The sequence below is a fragment of the Lissotriton vulgaris genome, chromosome 7, assembly GCF_964263255.1.
Source record: "Lissotriton vulgaris chromosome 7, aLisVul1.2, whole genome shotgun sequence".
Taxonomy (NCBI): Eukaryota; Metazoa; Chordata; class Amphibia; order Caudata; family Salamandridae; genus Lissotriton; species Lissotriton vulgaris.
Window position 1 is genome coordinate 1,228,135,870 of NC_141695.1, and position 18,339 is coordinate 1,228,154,208.

Consider the following 18,339-nt stretch of genomic DNA (forward strand, 5'->3'; position numbering starts at 1 on the left):
ATCTATAGGTCATGCTTGCACTGCATACACAAAACCAATGGGCAAATGGCTAATTCCTGTTTATAGACAACTTGGAACTCGTGATTTTAGAGTAGCTTTGCACATACTAAAATCTGACAGAAGACCATTGTTTGTGTGCACAATCACAAAGTTCCTGGGCCATTTTTGGTGGATTAGAAGGAAGGCCATGACACAAGATCCGATTTGTCCTTGAGATGTCCGGACCATGCTGTTCATGGAATGTTTTGATATTGTTATTTTTATGCCCCATTGACTACATCCCATTTTATTTTTATTTTTTTAACTAGTCTTTATTGTACAGTTTTATCAATTAAGCCACCACCCCCCCTCCCCTTGAACCCCCCAATACAGGCTGTTTTAAATTATTAAACACGTACATACATCATCTTGATGAATCAAAATCAAAGTTGAAATTTGTTAGTTTAGAAACAAAGTAAGTTCAGCTGGAAATGCTTCATACAGAACAACAGAGAACGAAAACATGGAGCAGGACGATGAAGGATCCAGAGTGGAAAAGTGGAAGAGGAGGGAAAAAGGCACAAGTTTATCATGTTTAAACAATATCACAACATCGATCTCCCCATCCATTGTGTAAGCGGGTGCCATATTTCAAGCCCTTTCTTTTTCCTTTTTATTCCCTTCCTGCTGAATATGGCTATTTCCACATTATATGCAGCTAGTAGTCATGCCCGCCATTGATGAAATGAAAGTGGATATGGGTCTAACCAAGTTGATGTCAAGCAAATTCTTAAAATGGCCATTGAGATAAACAGAAGTCCCTGAATGGTAGCTGGTCTAGGCTATGTAATGTTGACTAACCCAAAGGTTGCCCTTGCTGCCCTGCCTTGACCGAATCAATAGGCCATGCTTGCACTGCATACACAAAACCAATGGGCAAATGGCTAATTCGTGTTTATAGACAACTTGGAACTCGTGATTTTAGAGTAGCTTTGCACATACTAAAATCTGACAAAAGACCATTGTTTGTGTACACAATCACAAAGTTCCTGGGCCATTTTTGGTGGATTAGAAGGAAGGCCATGACACAAGATCCGATTTGTCCTTGAGATGTCCGGACCATGCTGGTGATGGAATGTTTTGATATCGTTATTTTTATGCCCCATTGACTACATCCCATTTTAAATGTAAATAGCTCTTCCTTGCCTTTTATACAATAATTTAAAAAAGTTAGCTGCATCTTTTGGACATGTGAACTGAATAGCAGGCAGCAATAATTTACTTTTACAAATTGTGATATAAGAAGATTAAATCGTACTGAATAATTGCTGTGTTTAATTGCGCAAATTTTACACTTTTATATACGTATTTAAACTATTGGTGTGTAATGTGTATGTATTGTACTTTTATGTTCTCAGGACCGAATAAAGTTTGAGGATGATGATGTTTTGTTAGGAGAGGCTTCTGATGTAACCCGGTTCTAGAATACACTCTGCAATCATATCACCTGGTCTGAGAGCATCTTTTAATGCTAAACATTGTTTAAATTTCCAGTGGCAAATCACAATTTATCACTGCCTAAGGTTGTACACACCACTGCTCCAGGTCTTCATCTATTTAAGATACAAGTGAGACCAAAACTGTGGCTGAGAGAGTGCCTTAAATTTGCACTTCCAGTGCTCACTTTGTGTTCATGCTGTTGTGCATAAATCAGTTTAACATAGCAATCAATGATATATCGAGTGAGCAGGAGTGGTTTTAGTCCACTGAAGTTCCCCCTATACCCAGCCCGGTAACAAGACAAAATATCGAATTCAAAATATAGAATTACCAAAATATCGAAGTCAAAATATAGAATGGACAAAATATCGAATGGACAGAATATAGTGGTGAAAAATATCGAATTGAAGGTAAGTAATTTAATATCGAATAGTAATTTTTACCCCTTCGCTATCCAACGCTTTCCCTACTGTTGCACTCTCTGGAGGGGAATAGTAATTTTTACCCCTACGCTATCCAACGCTTTCCCTAATGTTGCACTCACTGGAGTGGTAATAGTAAATGTTATATTTATTATTTCATTAATTTTAAATTACTTTTAAGACATTTAAAAAAATTCGATATTTTGATTAACTATATTTTTTTAAACTATATTTTTGATTCGAAATTTTTGTACTTACCTGTTTGTAGATAGGAATTCGATATTTTTGCATTTTATATTTTTTCTTCTATATTTAGGTAATTCTATATTTGTGAATTCGACATTATGTCAGTGATCCACACAAACTTACATAGTGAGCTTTCCAAATAAGAACATAGAATAAATAATTACAATATGAACCTTACAACAAATGTGCAGACAGTTTTCAAGCAAATCAAATAAATCATCGCAGAAAAAAAAACAATGTTCAGCCTGGTTTATTGCACATTATTTTGTCCATCTTAAAATGATGTGCTAAAATACAGATCAACATGACTGACTCTATTTCTTATTGTAGTCATTGTTGGACAACATGCATGCATTACTCGACCAGTGGTCCTCATTGAAGCGAACATAAACTAGAAACTTTACTGATTCTATTAAGAGTTCATATAACATTTTATGTGCATTCATTGTTTGATATTGCCTTGTAGGACATATTACTAAAGGACGCAGGTGACCTGGTAAAGGAAGTGGGGCTCAACCTTGCTAATGTATTGGTAAGTGCAATTTATTTATGTCAACTTTTTAAGGCCTTGGTTAATTCCTGCTTTAAGAAATAATGGATCTGCAAATATGTTTAGAAAAAGTGGGCATCATTCAATCACATAGTTTATTTTGGCCATAGAATTGGGACACATTTGTTTTATGTTAAGAGGGCACAAATGACAGTTAAACATTTAACAATAACAAGATAAATGTATTATTAATATTGTTCTTATAGATTTCATTATGTTGGCCTTGCTCTTCCACATCACAGTCCTAGCATTATGTGTGAGTGGCATGCCTCATTGCCAGTCCTTTACTGGTATTACAGTTAACCTAATTACCTGGGCCTGAGGACATAACTTCCTGACTTTTTATCCCGAGATCCTCTTTGTTCGAAGTAAGCAGTACCACAATGACAGAGGTCACAGATCAATCAAGAAGAGAAGGATACCAGGATTCTGGTTACACGTTTGGACTTGGGCTGCATGATGAATAACCTGGTACTTCCATATGACACAACTACCTATGAATTAAGACCAATCCCATAAGAAAACAATTTACAGTTTGGAATAGCATTAGACATTGATGTTACTGCAATGATTTCAATACATCACTTCGTAATTTCAGGACTTTTTAGCAGGAGCAAATTCCTACAGATTTGAACTGGATAATTTGCTCCTGAAACAAATGGTATTTGTGGATTTGGCAATACCACATGCAGTATTAAAGAGTGTCCTACAATGCCGAAATGGCAGTATAATGTATTTTGCCCATATCAATATTATGAGGCCACATTTAATGCAAGCCTTAGTGTAAAGAAGTTACCACATGTTCATGAGAGCACTACACGTTTGCATCTTTCCTTTGTTGCAGGCCTAATATACATTAAACCTCTGGAAGTTCACCATAAAACTTAGAAAAAAGACGCTGGTGAAGAGAGTGGACATAGACAGTTGTTGATCCGGTCTAAACTAAACTGTATTTATCAGTAGGAAAGGATGGGGTGTACCCGTATTGTAATACCTTTACTACCAACACAGAGTCTGGGAGTTGGGAAGTGCTGAAACGACATCCTGCAAAGCTAATCTTTCAAAAAGGGTGAGGAATGTGGAGTATTGAATTTGCATGGCTATGCAAGGCGTCCAAAAAGCAAAGATTTGCACAGAAAGAATGTTCCCTACAACTTTCCATAACTAGCCACCTAAGGCATTAAAGAGGGGACATACAAGAATAACTGGCTTATGAATGTTTCCACAAGAATGCTGAAAATGCATGACTTCCCCCAAAACATTCCGAAGATAAGAACAAAATTCAAAGGAAAAAATGAAACACAAATCAAACTAGCGGTGACCAATTTGATAGCCAACTAAATATCAAAAGACAAAGGGAACTTCAGGTGAAAGGTCAAGCATGCATTTGAGCTTAAAGGTGATTTGTGGAAACGTGTTACAAGGCATGACTTAACATAAATTTCATTAAGGATATGATGGTATAAGCCTTCTTCTTTAACATCCCATCTCTGTTTCTCCTTATTTATTTAAAACACATAATTCACAGTGAATGGAATGTTCTAAGAACCATATAGCCCTTATGCATAAGCCTATTCAAGTTGTTAAAGGCTTTGACCCTTGTTACAGGCCCTTGCCTTCAAATTGGGCCTATGACTCAGATTCAAGGCCTTTAAACCCCCATATAGTCCATAGCAGCTAGCAATAAGGCTATGATATATTCTGTGCTAATGCTTAACTAGGGCATTGTATTCATAATTCCATTATTTGGCATTAGAAACTAGTTTGCTTCTGCTTCTTCGCATTTCAAGGTATAGACCCTGTGGAGAACAATGAAGCCCCTCCTCTTTGTGCAATATAGTCCAGTCCCTGAAGCAGAAGGCATGGTCAAGGACTCAAAAGCATAGATAATGATACATTACCACACAGCCCCAATACAGAAGCCAAACAGTGCTTGAGGTGGATGTTGCTAAACAACACCATGTCTTGCACCATATTCTGAACAGTTGTATTGACTAAGTGAATACTTGAGAGACTGTTTTTATGTGCGTGAGTTGCCTATCTTGCACACATATAACTCAGAAAACACCTTGTGGCAGAAACTCTTGTTCTAACTTTGGGACACCATAAAAACAGATACTGAGACACAGACTGGTCCTCCATGCCATGTTATTTTCAAGACTTCCTGCATCACATAGAAAGCTGAGATGAACTCTCTGCACTGTACATAAAAACTGGACAAATTCCTCAGACAGCACAACTCATAGGTATGGGACATACCGAAAGTGAGGTAGTGTTAAAAGAAATAACCCTGAGACAAGAATATATACATATATATGTTAAGTTCCGCAAAACTTATTATACCTTGCCCCAAGGATAATGTGGGAGAACTGAACCTGAATTCGTTTGAATCTCCAAAATGTTTATGTAATTTTAAGTTTTATAAACTCTTGAACTTTTAAATGTCCAGGGCTGTGAAACACATTTTAAACGTGGAGGAGGTGGAGCCTGTTTTTAGGGTGAAACCTACCAGACAGCACACCTGTCATCTTGCTAAAGCCTTCTTGGGGAGATTCTAGTAGCTTCCCCGTGAGTGCATTCCGCACATTGTTTACATTGGCTTTGTAACTCACATTTGCTTGCTTTCTATTTGCTAGCTTTATTTGTTTTAGGCTGTCCAGCATGTCTTTATCTCCCCTGTGACAGTTTAGCACCTCTCTAACTGACTCCTTCTATTCTTCCACGAGTGCTTGTTTTCTGTAAACATACCTGTTAACTTTGTTATTATTAAGTCCATTTGATATGCATTCAAAAACAGAGGTTAAATGTCAAGCTCTGTCTTCCACGAGAGCTTGATGGTTACTTTTCTTTTTCTGACTTCAAAGTGAGAGGATTTATGTAGCTATCTTGCTTTGTTGTGGGAATATGTTCTATGCCACTCTGCTTACGGCACTCACCTCTACGACACCTCACTCTACTCACTGACACTCTACTCTACTCTATGCCACACCACTCAAAGGCACTGTAATGCACTTTGTGCCACTCCGCTCTACAACACTCCACTCAATGACACTCCACTCCATGTCACTCCACTCTACACCATTCCACTATACTCCATTCCACTCTACTCCACTCTACTCCTCTCTACTCCATTCTACACTCCTCCACTCTAAGGCACTACACTATACACCACTCTATGCCAATCCACCATATGCCACTCAATGCCTCTCTACTCTATGACACTCCAAGGCAATCCACTGTACGACACTCCACTCTACAACAATCTACTCTACTCTGTTCCACTCCACTCTACGGCTTTCTGCTCCACTCTATGTCACTCCATGCAACTTCACTCTAGGACACTCAACTCCACACTACACTGCACCACTCTGCAACACTTCAGTCTATGACACACCACTCCACCCCACTCCACTATATCCCGCTCCGCTTTATTCCGCTCCACTCTGCTCCACTCCACTCTACTCCGTGACACTCCATTCTATAACACACCACTCTATGACACTCTACTCTATGACACTCACAGCCACTCAACTCTGCAACACTCTATAACACTCCACTTTACAACACTCCACTCTATGACACTTCACTCCACGGAACTCCACTGTATCCCACTTCATTGTATCCCCCTCCACTCTATTCCACTCTACTCTGCAACACTCCACTCTACGATACTCCACTCTATTACATTACTCCACACTATGACTCTATACTCTATTCCACTCTACAACACTCTACAACACTCTACTACACTCTGCACCATTCTACGCCATTCAGCTCTATAACACTTTATGCTACTCAAGTCTATGATATTCTACGCCACTCCACTCTCTAACACTCAACGACACTCTACACCACTTCACTTCATGTTGCTCTTCTCTACTCTATGCAACTCCGCTCAGCACCACTGCACTCTAATCCACTCCACTCTAATCCCCTCCATTCTATGCCACCCCACTCTAGAACACTGTACTCTACTCCTCTGTATGCCACTCCACTTCACACCAGTTCACTGTATCCCACTCTACTTTTCTCTCCAATTCAGACCCCTCCACTGTATCCAACCCCACACTTTCCCACTCCACTCTATCCCCCCCCAATATAGGACACGCCACTCAAGGATATTCCATTCTATGACACTCCACGTCTTGATACTGCACTCAAAGCCACTCCTCTATGCCACTCCACACTTTATTCCACTCTATGCACCTTCACTCTATTACACTTAACTCTACTCCACTCCGTGGCATTGTATTCGACTGTGTGCTACTCTACTCTTCATTACTTCACTCTATGACACTCTTCAACACTATATGACACTCTACTCTATGATACTTTACTTCATTCTACACTATTCTAGACCACTCTAAGCCCCTTCAGGCTCTTGTCCCTCTGCTCTATGACCCTTCACTCTACAAGACTCCACTCTATGACCCTCTACTCTGTCACTCTACAACACTTTACTTCACTGTGTGAAATTCTATGCCCTTTCACTCTAGGCCACTCTACTCCACTCTTTGCCACTCCGGTCTATCCTACTACCCTCTATCCTGCTCCACTCTACAACATTCCACTCTATAACACTCCACTCTACTTCACAACACTTTACGACACTCCACTCTACTCTACATCACTCCGTGGTATTATACACTAATTCACTCGACACCTGATCCCTCTACAACTCTTTGTGCCCCTGTATTCTATGCCCTCCACGCTAGGCTCCTCCACGCTATGGCCCTACACTCTACGACACTCCAACCTATGACACCCTACTCCACTCTGCTCTATGCCACTCTACTTCACTCTTCTCCTCTCTACTCTCTACTCCACACCACCCTAATATACCCCACTCTACACCACTCTACTCCACCCTTAGTCACTTTACTTTAGGCCACTCTATTCCACTCTATGCCACTGTATGCCACTTCACGCTACACAACTCTACTCCACTCTGCGCCACACAGAATACACCACTCCACTCTACAATAGGGGTGGGCGGTGAACTCAAGCCAAAAAGTCTTACTCCACCGAATAGTGGAGTTTGCACCCGGTACCCACCCCTACGAGGATAACTGGTGTTTGTTTTCAACAGAAATCTGATGGTAGTGCCCTGTGTAATTGCAACCCCTCATAAACAAGAACGCTAAAGAAAGTGTAGCCAAGTGAGCCAGCTATGGGTCATCCACATATAATTGAGAGGCAGAAGTTTTGGATGTCAGTGTTGAGTTGCGGCAAAAAGGAGAACACAGAAACAAACAAGTTGCACTTTAACTACAATAGTAATTTCCTGTAGCTGAATATAGTGCTGATTCATAGAGGCTACAAACATCGTCGCATGTGCAGCTGGATTGCACTCAGTCTAGACGGGCTGTTGAGCTTCAATAGCGGGATCCAGTCAGAAACAAATATCAAATCCCAACATGCAGCTTGAGTGATGTCATCTACGTATACTAAGGGACACCGGCTGCGAGCAGAGATTTCAGGGGAGACTACTAGACCCAGTTGTCCTCCTGAGGTATTTTGCACCTCTTCTGCTAGAGAGAAGGCATGAGCATCAGGATGCATGCAGCCTGAGAGCCCTGCAGCTGTCTATCAGGGACAGACTGTCCAAGTGCCTTGCTGCTCGCACCGCTGGCCCCAGGTGCTCAAAAGCATCAGGAGACCCCTTCTGGCACGCGGACAGAGCAACCTCCAACACGCTGAACCCTATTTAGCAAAAACATACACACCCCCGCCCCACACACATACGCTGGTGCTGCTTGGACATCCAGGTATGTCTAGATATATCTCCGATCTGGTCTGGTGGGTCAAGCAATAGAACCACATATTAGGCAAGTGAGGGCATATAATGGACAGTATTCTTTGTTAATAGATCATATAATTGAATATATGGTACTCGCAGCGAGGAACGATAATATCGATAACTGTTATATTTTGTTGTTTTTGCTTGGCACCCAACCAAATCTGCATTTGTAAATTTATGTGCAACGCTGAGCATATTATTGTCAAAGTTTTACATTTGTACAAATTGTTGAAAATTAATAAACAATATCCAATAAAAAAAAGGTTGACAGATCTGCTGTGCTCCAGGGTCACAAGGGCACTGGCAAGAACAGCCCTTCGGCAACAAACAGCTGTTCAGGGAGGACAAAAGGGGTAAAGACCAGATATTGTAGTGAATGCAAACACTGCAGCCCAGCTCTTCCCATGACATGGCACAATCTTTCTTTTTAAGGAGTGCATCTACAGCTCTTATAGCCCCCCTCCTTCTCCTAGATAGCCATCTTCACCCCATTCCCCCCTCCCATCCTCCCTCTCCCTTCAGTGATTTCTCTTTGGCGGCCTCAGTTCCTCACCCACCCAGGGGCTCCTTTAAGGAAACACTGCATGGTGAGTGGTGACTAGGGCGGAGCTCCACGGAATTCCACAAAGATTTTTATGCAATTCTGCAGAATTTTCCATGGTGCAACTCCACAAACTCCACCCACTTCTTCAACTCTATTCTACTTTATTCTATTCTATTCTACTCTATTCTATGTCCCCCCATTCTATGATGCTACACAACACAACACACCACTCTATGACATTATATGCCAGTCCACTCTACGACACTCCACACATCTTAATGCTACCCTACTATACACCACTCCACTCTACAACACCCTACTCAATGGTACACCACTACACTATATGACACTCTATGACACTCTGTGCCCCCTCACTCTTTGCCCTGCCACTCTGCATCCATCCATCCTACAACACTTCACTCTATGACACTCAACTGTAAGCCATGCTACTCCACCCCACAATATTTTATCTTACCACACTCCACTTTAGTATGCTCTATCCTACTGCAGTCCACGACACAACACTACCCCATATGCCACTCTTTGCCACTCTATGCCACTCCACTCTACGGCACTCCACTCCACTTTACTCCACTCTACGCCGCTCCAGACTATGCCACTTCACTCTATGACACTTTACTCCACTCTACATTATGCTGCTGCACTCTACTCCACTTTACAACACTTTCCATCACTCTTTGCTGTGTCACTCTTCACCACTCCACTCTATGCTCCTCCAAACTTTATCACTCCACTTCATGACACTGTACTACACTCAATGATACTTTGCTCCACTCTGTGTCTCTCAACTCTATGTCACTCCACAATTTCTGCCAATCTACGCCATTCTACGCTACACTACTCCTCTCTATGCCGCTCTACACCTCTACAACCTATGACACTTTATGCTTTTTCACTCTATGCCCATCTACTTTATGCCCCTTCACTCTACAACACTCTATGCCACTCTACACCACTCCATTATATGACACTCACCTCCATTCTATAACGTTTTACACTACTCTATGCCTCTCCACTTTAAGTCGCTTCACTCTATGCCTTTCCAGCCTATTTACCTCTACTCTAAGACCCTCCAGTCTACAACTCCCCAATCTACATCTATCTACTCTGACACTCTATAAAACTCCCCTCTATGACACTTTACTTCACTCTACGCCACTGTATGCCACTTCACTCTAAGCAACCGTATGCCACTAAACGCCACTCCACTCTATCCTACTTTCACTCTATCCCACGCCACTCTAGCAATCCAACCTAATGACTCTCCACTCTATAACATTCCAATCTAGACCACTCCAGTCTACTCCACTCAACTCCACTCTACTCCACTTTGCTCTGCGCCAATCCACTCAACAACACTCTAATCTACACCATGACATTCTATGACACTCTACACCCCTCCATTCTATGCCCTTCCACTCTAAGCCTCCCTATGACACTCTATTCCTCTCTAATCTATGCCACTCTACTCCATTTCTGAGACACTCTGCCCACTCTTTTGCCACTATATGACACTCTACTCCTGACAACTCCTCTATAGGCCCTCTACTCCACTCTACACAACTCCCTCTATGCAACTTCATTCCACTTTACGGCACTCTATGCTACTTCAATCTACAGCACTCTACTCCACTCTACTCCCCTACTCCACTCTATGACAGTCTATGCCACTCCATTCTACCATACTTTACTTCAATCTACAATACTTTATGCCTTGTTACTCCACTCTACGGCTCTCTGATTTATGACACTTTACTCCACTCTTTTCATGCCTCTCCACTCTATGTCCCTTCACTGTACACCCCTTCACTCTACGAGATTCTATGCCACTCCACCCTACAACACTCCACTCCACTCTACGACTCTATGCCACTCTATGCCTCACCACTCTATGTCCCTCTACTCTACACCCCTCCACTATACAACCCTCTATTCTAACACTCTACAACACTTTACTTAACTGAACGCCACTCTATGCCCTCACTCTAGGCCACTGTACACCACCACACTCCTTCCCATTTCACGCTATTCCACTCTGCTCTATCCCACTCCTCTCTATCCCACTCCACTCTATGACACTCCACTCTATGACACTCCACTCCAATTCACTCCAGTACACTCCAGTCCAGTCTAGTCCACTCCACTCCACAACACTCCACAACTCTCTACGCCTCTCCATTCTATGACACTCCACTCTACGACACTCCAGTACATTCCAGTCTATGCCTCACCACTCTATGCCCCTCCACTCTACACACTCCACTCTAGGACCTTTCACTCCACGATCTTCCACTCTATGACCCTTCCCCTTATGACCCTCCACTCTACGACCCTCTAGCCTGAAACGTTATGGCACTTTACTTCCAGGGCCGGAATGGCTACTCGGCACTCTCTTACCTAGGGAAATTGGGAGCTGCGAGTCCGCTGCCATTGGGGACTCTATCCTGGTGCGAGGAAACTCGAGACCTGAAGCGTGCCTGCGGGGGATCGGCAGGCCCGGCTCTAGACGAGAGGAGGCGGGGCCGGCACCGGGAGAGGCCTGGAGCTGCGGCCTGTGCCTCCGGACGGGCGGAGACCCGGATATTGGCGAGTGCGACCCTCGGGGCCTGAGACAGGGGAAGTCTGAACCCGGCAGGGGCCCGCTGCCATCTGGGGGCCCGGAGGGACCTCGCAATTGGGCCATTGGTCGTGGAGGTGTCCTGGCTGTTGCCCGCGCCGGCTGACACTGAGCCGGGGGAGGCTGCCCATCTGGGGAGGCGCCCTGATTGAGGGGGTGCCGGCGGCCGCCGGGGCCCAACGTGAGGCATTGGTTCTTGACGGAGCTCACGACTCCTTAAGGAGAGGAGGGAGTGACAGCTTGGGTGGAAGAAGACGATCTGGAGATCAGCAAGTCAGGTGTGTCTTTTATGGGCTGAAGTAACTGAAAGTACGAATGGTCCAGGCGCAGTACAGACGCGGATGGTGCAGGGCTGGCTCTGTATCTCCCACCACCTATTTGCAGTGTTGAGGGCGCTTCGGGGGTCCTTGGCTGAGGGAGCTCGCCTGCTGCCGAGGGGACCGCCTCGGAGGGGACACCCAGCGAGACCTGGGATACGGAAGATTGCTGGGAATTCTGTAGCCTACTGGGGCCTAAAGGCGCGTCTCACCACTGGGATTTCTGAGACCGTAGGTCAGAGAAGCAGGGGGGACACATATCTTGGTCCTCTGGTGCAGGAGCGCTGGCCTGCTGGTGAGACATGGGGAGGCACCCCAGGTCACCGAGCAGCTTCGGAATACTACAGACCCCTGGGAGTGTCGCGGTGGCCTGAGGTGGGTCGGGATCGCGACAAGCCTCACTGAGACTTGTGCTCAGAGGTGGACTTGGAGACGACCAGGAAATAAGCCTCGGAGACCCCACTGCCCCTGAGGAAAAGCACGGGGGTGCCTGCAATGCGTAAAGATAAGATGTCCCGTTCCTCCCAGCCGAATACAATCACGCAATATACCACCCAGCGGCTACCCTCCCGTGTCCAATGGAGTACTGGTCCCGGACACCTTGCAGGTCACGGTGGAGGACATTCTGCCTACTGCCTCTGTGGTCCCTGAGACAGCGGGGACCGGAACTCCTGAGTCGGCGGTTCCATCTTGAAGAGACTGAGTGGTTGCATGTATTTGCTTGTATGAAGTATGTCATGCTTTTTGGCCTAGATGGGTTTCCCCTAGTGGGGAGTGTGAGTGCTGAATAATATATGGAGGAGCCTTCTTCTCTCAGTGTAGTATGTGGGGGGAAGGGAGGGAGGCAGGGGGTGTTATGAGCTGAAATAACTGAAAGTACGAATGGTCCAGGCGCAGTACAGACGCGGACGGTGCAGGGCTGGCTCTGTATCTCCCACCACCTATGTGCAGTGTTGAGGGCACTTCGGGGGTCCTTGGCTGAGGGAGCTCGCCTGCTGCCGAGGGGACCGCCTCGGAGGGGACACCCAGCGAGACCTGGGATACGGAAGATTGCTGGGAATTCTGTAGCCTATCTGGGGCCTAAAGGCGCGTCTCACCACTGGGATTTCTGAGACCGTAGGTCGGAGATTCAAGGGGGACATATATCTCGGTCCTCTGGTGCGGGAGCGCCGGCCTGCTGGTGAGACATGGGGAGGCACTCCTAGGTCACCGAGCAGCTTCGGGCGACTACAGACCCCTGGGAGTGTCGCGGTGGCCTGAGGTGGGTCGGGATCGAGAAGTGCCTCACTGGGACTTGTGCTCAGAGGTGGACTTGGAGACGACCAGGAAATAAGCCTCGGAGACCCCACTGCCCCTGAGAAAAGCACGGGGGTGCCTGCAATGCGTAAAGATAAGATGTCCCGTTCCTCCCCGCCGAATACAATCACGCAATATACCACCCAGCGGCTACCCTCGCAGCGTATAACGCGCCAGTTGGGCCAGGACGAGGGGGCAGAAGCTACCGGGGAACCCTCCGGGACGGAGCTGCTGAAGGCGATCTAAGGTTCACACTCACTATTGGAACGACAAATAAAAACAGTGTCTGTATATGTGAATTTGCTGCAGACCGACCTACGTAAAGTGGCAGACAAAGTCTCCGATGCAGAGGGGAACACAGTTCAGTTGCAGGGAGAAGTGGCGTCACTCAAAACGACAGTCTCACAACTCACGGCCGCGACGGGGGCCCTGGAGCGGAGAGCAGAGGACGTGGAAGGAAGGGCATACTGCATTAAAATCAGGGTCCTTGGCGTCCCGGAACGGGCGGAGGCGGGAAACGCAGAGCGCTTCCTGGAGAACTGGATTCATACAGAACTATGCCTGAGGGGTCTATCGGAGGTCATCATGATTGAACGGGCTCATAGGGCGCAGGTTCCGCCGCCGAGGCCGGGGGCCCCTCCGCGTGCCCTCATCACCAAAATCCTCAACTTCCCCGACAGAGACTGTATCCTAAGGGCTGCGAGGGAGTCGGCGAACCTCACCTTCGAGAATAGCAGAGTCTCCATCTACCCAGACTATACCCAGCAGGTCCAGGAGCAGCGGAAGTCCTTTCTGGGTGTCAAACAGAAACTCCGAGAGATGCACCTACAATATATGCTGCTCTATCCAGCCAAACTTCAGCTACTGTCACAGGGGAAGGTGCATTTCTTTGACTCCCCGGAAGAGGTCTGGGAGTGGTTGGAGATATGGGGAAATGCCTTCCCGCCGGGCGAATGAGGGGGGCCCCGCAGGACTTGGGGAACCCGACCACTGAGGAGACGCGCCAGCAGATGGAGATGCCCCTCCGAGTCAGCTGAGAGTGAGCAGAAACGCCGTGTTACAGTGGGGGACAATGGGGCCCTACGCCTGGAACCGTACGATGCCGGGGATTTGTCGGCATCAACAAAGCCTCCCGTGTCCAATGGAGTACTGGTCCTGGACACCCTGCAGGTCACAGTGGAGGACATTCTGCCTACTGCCTCTGTGGTACCTGAGACAGCGGGGACCGGAACTCCTGAGTCGGCGGTTCCATCTTGAAGAGACTGAGTGGTTGCGTGTATTTGCATGTATGATGTATGTCATGCTTTTTGGCCTAGATGGGTTTCCCCTAGTGGTGAGTGTAAGTGCTGAATAATATATGGAGGAGCATTCTTCTCTCAGTATAGTATGTGGGGGGGAAGGAAGGGAGGCAGGGGGTTGACGGAGGTCTAGTCTTGGGACGGAGGGTTGGAGCCCTGTATTAATATTGAGATAGTGGGTCTTGTTGGGAGTCGGGGTGGGGGGGGGAGTTTTTTTCTCTTTTTTTGAGTGGGTTAGCCTTGTTGGGCGAATGGGGTGGCTGTGCACATCCTGGCACCAGTGTAAAAAGGGCTTATTTGCAGGTTTTGTTGTTGCTAGTATGTTGCTTGTGGGTGGGGGGAGAGGGGACTGTTGGAAGGGGATGTTGAAAGGGAATGTTTCAGGCATCGTTTGTATTACATTTCGAGCGCTGGAGGGGAACTACTCTGTGGACAGAACGATATGGCGGAGTAGATCACATTGGAAATCATGGGGTATAAGTTTTTGAGTTGGAATATGAGGGGGCTAGGCACGTGTACTAAGAGATACAGAGTCCTTTTCTCTCTTCGGAGACACAGAGTCTCCATTGCATGTCTCCAGGAGACCCAACTTGTAGATGAGGGGGCACAGAAGTTGGGTAAAAAGTGGCGTGGTCACGCATCCTTCTCTACATATGCCAGAGGGGTTCTGATCTGGGTGGCCCTGGGGTACCGTTCGTGATTCAGTATGTGGAGGCGGACATCCATGGTAGATACCTGCTTCTCAGGGCTAAACTGGATGGCAGGGAAATTGTCATTTTGAATTCTTATACACCCAATACCGATGACCCGACCTTCTTTCAGGCCTTGCAGGATATCTTGATCCATGACCTGAGGACTCCGGTCCTCTGGTTTGGGGACTTTAACTGCGTTCTCGACCCAGACCTGGATAGGTCTCCACCCCGTGAGGGCACAAAACCCCGTATGATGGTACAGATCAGGGAGGTCATAGAAAACATAGGGGCGGTGGATACTTGGCGTTTGAAGAACCCAACACAGATAGTATATACCTGCTTCTCCCCCACCCACAACACCTACAGTCGTCTAGATAGGGTCTTGGTGGCGAATGCGGAGCTTAACATGTCTGTGAATGTTACACACCAGGCACGTTTTTTATCAGACCATTCTCCAGTAGCTTGCGTGGTTCAGTGGGGGGCCGCGGTTGTCCGTCCTTGGACTTGGAGGCTTATGGTGGATATCCTCCGAGACCAGGTGGGGAAAGAGCACGTGGAAAAGGCCCTTGGGGACTACGTGGACCTCAATTGGGGAGAGGGAGACATATCCTTGGCCAACAGGTAGGAGGCCCTGAAGGCAGTGGTGAGGGGCGCTTGTATGGGACTCACCTATGGAGTCCAAAAACAGCTCCTCCAGGACCTCAAGACAGCAGAGGATACTCTCCTGCATGCCCAATGCTGGGCGGACCCTAGTGCTCTACAGAGGGCGGAGGAACAGACTGCCCGAGCTCTGCTACATGATATCCTTGATAAACTCGACAAATACACCTTGGGCCAATATAGACAGCGCCTCCACAGGGAGGGCGATAAGTCAGGGCGGCTCCTGGCTTGGATTCTTCGGAGGGCACAGACCCTTGAGAGTATTGTAGCCTTGCGGGACCTGAAGGGGAACATGGTTTACTCGGAGCAGGCCATCCTCGGGGTACTCCAATCCCACCTAAGACAAGTATATACTGCTGACCCAGATATTTCTGAGGTCTCGTATCTTCCTTATTTACAGGGGTTGCCTCTACCAAACCTTTTGGATTAGGACTGTGATGAATTAGATGCGGACCTGACATTGGCCGAGATTTGTTTGGCTCTCGCAAGCTTGCCCGTGCCAAGTCGCCGGGGAGCGACGGGTTCCCACCTGAATTTTACCACGAATTCCGGGACATACTGGCTCCGCTCCTATTGCAAGTATTTCTCAAGGCGTTTGAGAACAGGGGGCCTCACACAGAGCATGGCTCGGGGGGAAATCTGCATGATCCTCAAACCGGGGGGAGACAAACATGACCCATCATCGTATCATGCGATTACCATGATAAACACACACGTAAACATTTTGACAAAAATTTTGGTCACCCGGCTAGCACCCCATATGGGGCATCTGGTACACCAAGACCAATGCGGGTTTATTCCCGGGCGCAACACAGCCATGAACCTGAGACGCTTGAATCACATCCAACATGAGGTAAGGGGTAGCGAAGAACAGACGGTCTTGGTCTCCATAGATCTTGCCAAGGCGTTTGACATGGTCGACTGGGTCTACTTACAAGAGGTCCTCCAGGCGATGGGCTTGTTGCCTAACTTCTGCCATTGGATTCGTATTTTATACTGTTCCCCTTTCACCAGGGTACGTTTTGGAGCTGCAAGATCGGAGGAGTGGCAGCTAGACGGGGCACGCGACAAGGGTGCCCCCTCTTGCCACTACTTTTCACCCTAGCGATCAAGCCATTTGCCGTCAAAATTCAATCTGAGTTGAGGCCCTGGGGCATCCAGGTGGGAGACACCTGCAATGTTCTGTCGCTTTATGCGGACAATGCCTTGTTTTACCTGAAAGCCCAGAGGGAGGCGCTCCTGTTATTGCTGCACTACCTGGACCGCTTTGGCGAGGTATCGGGCTTGCGGCTTAACCGTAGTAAGTCCCTGATTTTCCCACTATAGGGTTTTGATTCGGTGCCTCTTGAAGACTTGCTGGAGTTCGGGATGCGTTGGGAATGGGACAGTTTTTGATATTTTGGCATCCATGTGACCTCTACAGAGGTGCAATCACTGGCCCGCAACATAGACCGGGTGATTAAGTCCCTCCAGCAATCCGTGTTGTTTTGGAACACCCTACCACTATCCCTAATGGGGCGACTGGCCGTCGTTAAGGTGGTGCTGTTGCCAAGGACGCTGTATGTTCTTCAAAACACATTGTGCCCTCTTCCGCCTAGGATCTTTTGGACCCTTAACACACTGCTCACATCCCTGCTCTGGGTGGGTCGGCGCAGTGGGGTGGCACTTCGAACCGTTGTGCGCTCCTTCGATGAGGGGGGATTAGCAGATGCGGATATTTGGGAAATGCGATTACTAGCAGGGAGAGCAACGGTGCAGGAGCTCCAGAGGGCGTTAATGCGCGGGCCGGGGGCCGGAACTGCGTTACCCTACGTGGTGAGGCACACAGCGTCAGTATGGCAACGCTTTGTTGAACGAATCCTACTCTCTGCGCCATTCCACAGAGAGCTACCGATCTGGATACTGGCACCTAAGGTAGACACGAAACGATATATGTCCTTCCATGAATGGAGGGAGGGGGGCTGTGAGGTCCTGGCTGATCTGTACCCCTCGGAGAGCTTCTTGACATACGAGCAGGTGGAGGAGACCTTTGGCCTTAGTGGGGGACAGTACTTACATTACCAGGGATTGCGTGACATGGTGCGCTCGGTATGGCCTCAGTGTCCGGAGATACCCCCGATGACACATACCTTACATATCCTTCTGTCCTGCGGAAGGGGACGCAGGCTGATATCCTTGCTCTATGCGGCTATGAAGCGTGACTCAGCACCACCAGTACCGCCGACATGGGCGGCGTGAGAGGCGGACCTGGGATTGCCACTGTACCAGGGACAGCGGAAGCGCATAGAGGCCTTGACGTGGCGGGTGTCCTGTAATGCGCGATTTAAGCTCATTCATTTTAACCTACCTCACTCCGAAGATGGTGAGCCACTACTTGGACGATAGAAGGGACAACTG

At 47.1% G+C, this 18,339-nt stretch overlaps 1 protein-coding gene across 1 annotated transcript in view; it reads left to right on the forward strand.

Annotated features, from left to right (window-relative positions):
- The window catches only part of LOC147703288 (uncharacterized), a 321,000-nt gene that overhangs the window by 73,324 nt on the left and 229,337 nt on the right, over window positions 1-18,339 (forward strand). Inside the window, exon 6 of the mRNA XM_086928906.1 lies at window positions 2,614-2,679. Coding sequence (XP_086785032.1) covers window positions 2,614-2,679 — 66 coding nt within the window. The remainder of the gene's footprint in view (window positions 1-2,613; window positions 2,680-18,339) is intronic.